Here is a 10,000-nt window from a genome sequence, read left to right on the forward strand (position 1 = left end):
GTATAAAATATATTTTCCCAACAATAAAATTGTGGCTAGTGAAAATGGCGAGATGTTGGAAAAGTACTAGCCACAGTGGCTGGTGGTCAAAAAAGTTAATGTTAAGCCCTGTGTGTATGCATATGTATGTATGTATGTATGCATATGCATATATATATATATATATATATATATATATATATATATATATATATATATATATATTCATATATTCATATATATATATATATATATATATATATATATATATATATATATATATATATATTCATATATTCATATATATATATATATATATATATATATATTCATATATTCATATATATATATATATATTCATATATTCATATATATATATATATATATATATATATATATATATATATATATATATATATATATATATATATATATATATATATATATATATATATATGTATGTATGTGTGTGTGTATATGTGTGTACATATATACACACACACACACACAAAGTGTATATATATATACACCCATATATACTGACTATGCTTTCGTCAGGCTCTGCTGTCAGATGAGACCATCTCCAGTGTGCCACTGCTGGTGCTGGGAAATAAGATCGACCGGCCGGAGGCTGTGAGTGAAAGTAGACTCAGAGAAGTGTTCGCTCTGGACGGACAGACCACCGGGAAGGTCAGAGAAACACACATTAACAAACATTAGCTGTGTTTCCATGCAAATATGTGAATTAGATTGATGTTTAATGTGATATTACAGTTTGTGCATCACTTAATAAATCTGATCAGCATCTGTCAAAAACTACATCACAGCACACAGACTGATGAAGCATATGCACAGACTTCACTCACTGTTTACTGTTTACTGTTTAGCGTTATTACAGTTATTTAGCATTTATTCTCATCAGATTGACAAGTTTATACTAAAATTATATTTATGAAAAAAAAAAAACAGCTGTGGTCAATATTATTAGCCACAATTGTCTACAGAACAAGCCACTATTATACAATGACTTGCCTAATTACACTAGTTAAAGCCGCCTTTCCACTGCACACAACATTTGGACACGACTGTCGAATACGCCCCCTTGTGGCAGCCGCACAGTATTTTCAGGGTTGTCGTGCACCACAGGGGAGAAGCTATGGAAGCTGATTCTCACGGTGTCCGAAATAAAGGACTACAAAAGCAATAGCCTTTATTCTATGTGTGTTAACATAGTTTAATGGATGAATGAATACTAGAAACTCATAGACCGCTAACATATTGGAGGGAATGTGGAAGCAACATTAAAATATATATTTTATTACTTTTATACTTACATTTATGAACAGAAAAGTTTTTCTTTAATATAGACTTTTTATAATTAAAAAAAAAAAAACCTAATCAACTCCTATTTCTCATCACGCGCTCATGGATCTGTTTGGAAATATGCAATACTAAATACTAATGCACACCATAGTGTGACACTATATAGAGTAATCTTTCTTATGTCCCTGTTTTCAGGGCAGTGTTTCTCTGAAGGAGCTGAACGTCCGGCCGCTGGAGGTGTTCATGTGCAGCGTCTTGAAGAAGCAGGGTTACGGTGAAGGTTTCCGCTGGCTGTCGCAGTACATCGACTGATTACACACTCCTGCTCCCACATCATCAGCAATAACACACCTTGATTCAATCATTTACTGTACTTTAGTGGATATCTTAATGTTTGGGGTTTGTCATTTTCAGGTTTGTCCGTGTATTGATTTTAGAGAGGGAAATACATTCATTCACACAATGCAGATTTTTAATGCAGGAGCACAAGCAGGTCGGAGGAGTTTCTGGATTAAAAGCCTGCAATTACAGATCAGCTCAGAAATACTGATTTTAAACAAACAAAAAGTGATAGCAAATGACTGATGCACAATATTTTTGTCTTGTTTTCCAGTAGAAATATCTAAATGTTCTTAAATCAACATATATTTGCATGAGAAGCAATGTGATTTAAGGTATTACTTATTGTTTAATGAAACATTTAATAAAACTAAAGGAGGTTATTGCTTAATCTTTGGGCTAAGAAAAATATATTTAAAAAACAAGTTATGTAATTTATACAAATATTTATTGTAATAAATATTTGCATATTTATTAACATTTTAAATAAAATAAAACAGACTTTATTGCTTAGTCTTTCGGCCAAGAAAGAATATATATTTTAATTAAATATGATTTATGCAATTATTTAGTTTAATACACACATTTACACTTTTATATAAAAAAAAAACAATTGCATAAACTTAATTTAAATTTGTATTTTAACTTTTAAGTACAATAATCTAAATATACAATTTTAAGAGATTTGATTTGAACAAGTTTGGATATTTTTACTGGATAGCCAGAATACGTATTGATCTGATTGGGAAAATTATTTAAATTCTTGCATCTTCTGAATAATTTATTTGGGCTTTAATCTTAAATTTTTGATTTAAGTTCCACTGTTACACTTCAGTGTTTAGTATTAATTTATCCTCATTCATCTGTAGACAGTACAAATATCTAAACACTCTTAAATCAAGATAATTTGGCATGAGCAGCAGTGATTGAAGGTAATTTTCATATATTCTTTTACTAAAAAAATTAAAATAAAAACTAAGACTTAATATTTGGATTAAGACATGAAAATAGATTAATAATTCAAAGTTACTCCAAACTTTTATTTACTAAAATAAATAGATCTTAATTTTAGCACGTTTGGATATTTGCACTAAACAACAGGAAAAAGTATTGAGTCAAAAATAATAATTCTTCTGAATAATCTCATTTAATTGGACTTTAAATCGAGATATTTTTGCATGAGCGGCAGTGATTTAACATATTTTTATATCTTCTTTTAATTAAAAAATAACTTAAAACTAAGACCTAATTGCTTAATATTTCGACTAAGACATGTAAAAATATATCAATAATTCAGAGTTAGTTTTTTGTAATTTTACATCTAAATATACATACATATAAATATATCTTAATAAAAAAAAATAAAGAATTCATAAAATTCTTCTGAATAATCTAATTTAATTGGGCTTTAATCTAAGTTATGATTTAATTTCCTCTGTTATACTTCAGTGTTCAGTATTAATTTAGCCTCATTCGTCTATAGACAGTACAAATTAATAAATATTCCTAAATCAAGATATTTTTGCATGTGATAGTAATTTATGACATTTTTCATTTCTTATTAAAAAAATAGATCAAAGTTAAGACTTAACAGCTTAATCTTTGGACTAAGACATGAAAGAATATGTTAATAATTCAAAGTTACTCCAATCTCCAAACTTTTGTAATTTTACTTATTTAAAAATAATAATAATAATAATATTTTACATGTTAGCACATTTGGATAATTGTACTGAACAACCAGAATAAGTATGGAGTCAAAAATCATTTAAATTCTTCTGAATAATCTAATTTAAGTGGACTTTAATCTAAATTTTGATTTAATTTCCACTGTTATACTTGAGTGTTTAGTATTAATTTAGCCTCATTCATCAATAGACAGTACAAATATTTTTCAAATTAAACAGTAAATCAAAGTAAAGCTTAATTGCTTAATCTTTGGACTAAAAAAAGTTCAAATATAATAATAATAATATTAAATGATGATGATAATAATAATAATTTTAAACAAATATCTAAACATTCCTAAATCAAGGTTTTTTGCATGAGCAGCAGTAATTTAAAATATTTTCCATTCATTTTATTTAAAAGTAAAATCAAAATGAAGGATTACTTGATTAATCTTTGGACTTAGACATGTAAAAATAAAATATAATTCAAAGTTACTCCAATCTCCAAACTTTTATTTTGTAATCTCGCATTTAATATACATGCAGTTTAATTCTAGCACGTTAGGATTTTGTACTGAACAATCAGAAAAGGGTATTTAATCTCATTTAATTGGACTTTAATCTTATTATTTTATTTAATTTCCACTGTTATACTTCAGTGTTTAGTTTTTATTTAGCCTCATTCATCTGTAAACAGAACAAATATCTAAATATTCTTGAATTGAGATATTTTTGCACGAGCAGCAGTGATTTAAGTTATTTTTCATATTTTGTTTATTGAAATACAATAAAAACTAAGACTTAATTGCTTAATTTTGGACCAAAAAAAGTTAAAATATATTAATAATAAATAATAATAGTTTTTTTTTCAATCTCCAAACTTTTATGTTGTAAAATAAATAGATCTTAATTTTAGCAAGTTTAGATATTTGTACTGAACAACAAGAAAAAGTATAAAATAGTTATTAATTAATTTTTTTTGAATAATTCAATCTATTTGGGCATTAATCCTACGGTTTTAATTTGCACTGTCATACTTGAGTGTTTAGTATTAAAAGCCTCATTCACCTATAAACTATGACGATTTGTATTATACAGTATATTCTACTGTACAGTGATCGTGTAGATAATGTTCATATAGTGCTGGATGTCAGTGTATGTCTGCAGATGCTCTACTGTATATGTTTTATCAGACGCCGTTGGTGTTTGTTGATCATCAGATGAAGCTTTGTGTCTGATAGGAGAAAACCGACGGCAGACTTTTGGGGAAAAAAAACAACTGTAAATATTGTATAATGGAGTATAAATGTTTTTATTGTCGATAGCCTTGAGTGTACAGCAACCCATCGTACAGACTGTAAACATCTATAAACTGTCAATATTTTCAAGAGTATTTTGATTTTCTCTATTTGTTCATTATTATGTTGTTGATATTATGTTGTGCACAATTTCAATAGAATGAAAATAATCTGGGTTTTAATAGTCTGTGTGAACCGAAAGCTGCTGAGACTTTTATTGTAGTATGTTAATGTACTTACAATTGAAACATGAATATTGAGTAGGGGGCGGGGTTTTGAAGCCAACTAACAGAAGATGGGCGTGGCTACAAGTATTGTGGCTTAACTACTGAAAACCCTAATGAAATAAAACAATCTAATAATACTATGAGTAATAACAACTAAATGCAGAAGCAAATGTTTCGATTTTGAAGATTACCCAAACAACTTATAATATAGCCTAAAGTATTGACCTTAAACATATTTAGCAGCTTTTTTTTTTATACAGCCAAAATAAAACACTCTCCAGTAGAAATAAAAAATTATATAGGAAATACTGAGAGCTTAAAAAGATGAATTGTTTGGCTAAAGAATAATAATAATATTAATAATAATAATAATGCGTGAACAATGTATTTTGTATTTTGATTTCAAACAGACCAAGATCCCAATTACAACTAAATTAATTGCGAGTACTTATTGCCTCATAACGCAAAAACACCTGCTATGAATTAAAATATATTGTTTATTTTACTCTAAAAAACATGGGGTTATCTTTTCTGCCCAAATCTTGGGTTGAGGCATTTGGGGGTTATTTTCAGAGTCTTGGGTAGTTTCAACCAAGCTCTTTGGGTCAAATCAACTCACAGCAGGGGCTGAATGATACCACATATATACCAATTAGTTTAAATGCAACGAAAATAGTGTAACATAAACGCAGATTCCTTTGCATTAAATTAAGATTGTAATTGTAATAAAAGCTGCACATCCCCACTGTACTTCAGTGACGCCGAGTTGCTGGGTCATCTTTTGCGGGCATTTTTGGATCTAATTAACCTAGTATTTAAGTAAAAATACCATTTATTGGACAGAAAAAAACAACTCGTTTACGGGGTTAAAAATAATAACCCAATTACTTGGGTTAATTTAACCCCTCATGTGTTCTGTCCCATATTTACCCTGCAATAGGGTTAAAAAAAAAACCAATTTGGGTAGTTTTTAACCCTGTGTTTGAGAGTGTATGTAATTAGGTGTTAAAATAATCCAAAAGAAAGACAAAATAACGTAGCTTATTTTAATTATTATTGTAAATATGTGCAAACTTAGTAGAAGAATACATTTCACAACAATTATGAACAAATAAAGCAAAATAAAAATGAGAGAAATTATATTAGTTATACAGTTGAAGTGCAAACAGATGCCAGGGCTAAAACAAATAAATAGGAAAGATAATAATCAATAAAGTAAACATTTATTTAATCAAATTAAATGTACATAATGCTTTATATGTTTGTTTGTTTATTTCTGTTTCTAATGCTACACAGCAATATTGTTTAAACTCCTTTACAAAATGTTCACAATTTGTCTTCGCTTTGGCCCATTTCTTGACATGGGTATGGTATTTTCCGAGTAATATTAATAGCTGTATAAGAAAATGAGACTTTTATTGTAGTATGTTAATGTACTTACAATTTAAACATGAATATTGAGTAGGGGGCGGGGTTTTGGAGCCAACTAACATAAGAAGGGTGTGGCGACGAGTATTGTGGCTTAACTGAAAACCCTAACGAAATAAAACAAACTAATAATACTTATAGTAATAACAACTAAATGCAGAAGCAAATGTTTGGATTTTGAAGATTACCCAAACAATATACAATATTGACCTTAATCATGTATATATTTTAACAGCTTTTCAATCAGAAAAATCAATCCAAAATAATCTTACACATTGAGAAAAAAAAAGTTACTTTTTCTTTGTCAATACCACAAAAATCGGAAAATAACTTACCTGTCAGTCCTGGCATGCGTGTTTTCATGAAGCATCATCGGTCGGCCATTTTGGAAAGAAAAACATAAACATTGTCCAGAACGAAACTCGCATATTTTGCTGATTATTGCTGGTGAAAACGATCAATATCGTCATGTTTTGGGTGTACTAATCCGTTAGGCTGGAATAAAAACATCCAGACTGCTTTAGACTGGCAAATCAAGCAGAAGCGATTTAATTAATAAAAGTTCGTAGCTTTTGTGGTCGAACTGAAGCAGTAATTACGATGCAAGAATTTTGACAACATCGTTATCATTCATGTTTGGACAACTAGATGAAATATTAGACTAATATCTTCAATAATACTGCTCATACTACGCTCTGTCCTCACCTATCCATCCTGCCATTGTGAATCTCCTACAGCTGAACGGAATGATGCTAATTACAGGGGGGGTTACCCACTCATTAACGATAGAATTCCCCCGAAGGACGTCATGTTTGTGCTATCTTAACTTTGTTTAAAAAGATACTTACAGCTAAATTTCTATATAGCCAATATCTGCCAAAAAAAAAAAAGTATTTATTTCTGGTCATCCTATCCAGACTATTTTCACTATACATTTCTATTAATTAATATATTGCTTTTTAATTTCAAATTCATATATGTCTATTTTTAAAGAGACCAATTTTATTTTCAGGTATTTAATAAGCATGCATGTGCCCTTTTAAGAACTCTACATATTTACATTGCATTGCATTTAAATAAGAGTTATTTAAATTACGCAACACTTGTCTCTATGTATTTTCTTTGTAAAAGTGTTCTTTTACTACCCTGCTAAAAAATCCAGCTTAAACCAGCCTAGGCTGGTGGGCTGGTTTTAGAGGGGTTTTGGCCATTTCCAGGCTGGTTTCCAGCCATTTACAGCCTGGTCTTAGCTGGTCAGGCTGGAAAATGACCAGCTAAATCCAGCTAAAACCAGCTTGACCAGCCTGGTTTAAGCTGGACATAGCTGGTTTTGGCTGGGCTCCCAGCCTGGCTAGGCTGGTCAAGCTGATTTTAGCTGGTCATCTCCCAGCCTGACCAGCTAAGACCAGGCTGGAAATGGCAGAAAACCAGCCTGGAAGTGGCCAAAACCCCTCTAAAACCAGCCTGGTTGACCAGCTAAAACCAGCCAACCAGCCTAGGCTGGTTTAAGCTGGATTTTTCAGCAGAGATATATATTACTTTTTGTTAAAAAAAAAAAAATAAAAAAAAAGCTTGGGGATTGTGTAAGCTAAATTGTCCATAGTGTTTGTGAATGAGTGTGTATGGGTGTTTCCCAGAGATGGGTTGCAGCTGGAAGGGCATCCGCTGTGTAAAACATATGCTGGATAAGTTGGCGGTTCATTCCACTGTGGCGACCCCTGATTAATAAAGGGACGTAGCCGGAAAAAACATGAATGAAAACGTTTAATCGACACCCTGAAAATACACAATGCTTTCCCTTGAGTGGGCGTGGTTTCAGGACTACCAATGGACACGCCCCCAGCCCCGCCCATTTCCAAATATTTTAATTACTTATTTGAGTTATTTGGTGGTTGTTCTTTATATAAACTCTCTAACACACTCAGAACATGTTTTAAATATCCATTTACCCACACTTTAACTCAAATTTAATGTTGAGCTCCTCATCATACCAGCAGGAGGCAGCAGACATTAAGTCAGAGTGATCTTAAAGAGATATTCTTTTTCCTTCAGCTTAGTCCCTTTATTAAGGGTCGCCACAGTGGAAGGAACCGCTAACTAGTCCAGCATATGTTTTACACAGCGGATGCCCTTCCAGCTGCAATCAAGTACTGGGAAACACCCATACACACTCATTCACACACTCATACACTACGGCCAGTTTAGTTGATCAATTCCCCTATAGTGCATGTGTTTGGACTGTGGGGGAAACCAGAGCACCTGGAGGAAACACGGGGAGAACATGCAAACTCCACACAGAAACACCAACTAACCCATCCGGGACTTGAACCAGCGACCTTCTTGCTGTAAGGCGACGGTGCTAACCACTGAGCCACCGTGCCGCCCATCTTAAAGAGACAGTACAAGCACATATTGCATTAGAACCCTTGCATTGGTGATGTGATTCGCAGATATTGAGATTTTGATTTCCAGACTCTGTTAAATAAATCAGACACACACAGACAATATTGACAGTGTTTTATTCCACACGTCACCATCAGCCACAGCCTCAACATCCGACAACACATTTTGTATTTAAACAGGAAGAGATTTCGCCATTAGACTATCATGCAATATGAAAAATATAGCATTTTCTAGCTGAGAGCATTTGCATAATCAACAATGTTCATCAACCATAACACATAATGAACCCACTGCACATTCATGTGAAACAGACGTCGAGTCGTACATTCAGGAGACAGAGCTGTGCAATATGACCACATATACAGATGAGGCCAGAGTTATTGGCCCTCCTCTAAAATTTGAATTCTTTTATATTTTTATATAATTTATATACAATTTCTGAGATTTCTTCAACACATTTCCTATCATAATAGTTTTAATAACTCTAATAACTGATTTATTTTCTCTCTGTCATGATGACAGCACATAATATTAGACTAGATATTCTTCAAGACACTAGTGTTCAGCTTAAAGTGACATGTAAAGGCTTCACTAGGGTAATTAGGGTAAAGTTAGGGTAATTAGGCAAGTCATTGTATAACAGTGGTTTGTTCTGGAGACAATCCAACACTAATATTGCTGAAGGGGCCAATAATATTGAGCTAAAATGGTGTTAAAATTATTAAAAACTGCTTTTATTATAGCAGAAATAAAACAAATAAGACTTTCTCCAGAAGAACAAATATTAGAGGAAATACTGTGAACAATTCCTGAATCTGTTATACATAATTTGGGAAATATTTGAAGAAGAAAAAAAATGTTATTATTGTTATGAGGATATGAGATGTCTTTAGATTTTAGTCATACTGCTCAGCCTACTCTGAAATCATCACTTATATTTCACATGTCAATCATAAATCATAACAGTTACATTCCTTTGATCTGACTGGATCATCTCTTTGAAGCTTTTCTGATCAGCAGAGACGAACACAGATAAAATAGTCTCAAAATTAATACAAGAGTCAGATGATTCTAGAACTGTGGGAAGATTTCACATCCTCAAGATCAATATCATTTTGATATTAAAAGAGTGACATCTATTCATTTTCATTCATTCCCTTGCTTTCCTTCAGCTCAGTCCCTCCTCCCGGCCACAGTCACCAGCATATGTTTTACACAGTGGATGTCCTTCCACCTGCAACCCAGTACTGGGAAACACCCATACACACTCATATTCTCACACACACTCATACACTACGGCAAATGTAGTTCACCAATTCCCCTATAGCGCATG

At 31.9% G+C, this 10,000-nt stretch overlaps 1 protein-coding gene across 2 annotated transcripts in view; it reads left to right on the top strand.

Annotated features, from left to right (window-relative positions):
• sar1aa (secretion associated, Ras related GTPase 1Aa) overlaps window positions 1-4,704 on the top strand; it is a 15,199-nt gene extending 10,495 nt beyond the window's left edge. Inside the window, exons 6-8 of one of the 2 annotated variants that reach the window (XR_015504720.1) lie at window positions 538-669; window positions 1,498-2,277; window positions 2,323-4,704. Coding sequence is in view for 1 of the 2 variants with exons in the window: in XM_087277101.1 (XP_087133227.1) it covers window positions 538-669; window positions 1,498-1,614 (249 nt within the window). In the remaining variant the exon portion in view is untranslated. Of the gene's footprint in view, window positions 1-537; window positions 670-1,497 lie in introns of both variants that reach the window. The other variant, XM_087277101.1, reaches the window with a different exon arrangement.
• The last annotated feature ends 5,296 nt before the right edge of the window (window positions 4,705-10,000 follow it).

Source organism: Danio rerio, chromosome 12, assembly GCF_052040795.2.
Source record: "Danio rerio strain M-AB ecotype USA chromosome 12, GRCz13ab, whole genome shotgun sequence".
In the NCBI taxonomy this organism is placed as follows: Eukaryota; Metazoa; Chordata; class Actinopteri; order Cypriniformes; family Danionidae; genus Danio; species Danio rerio.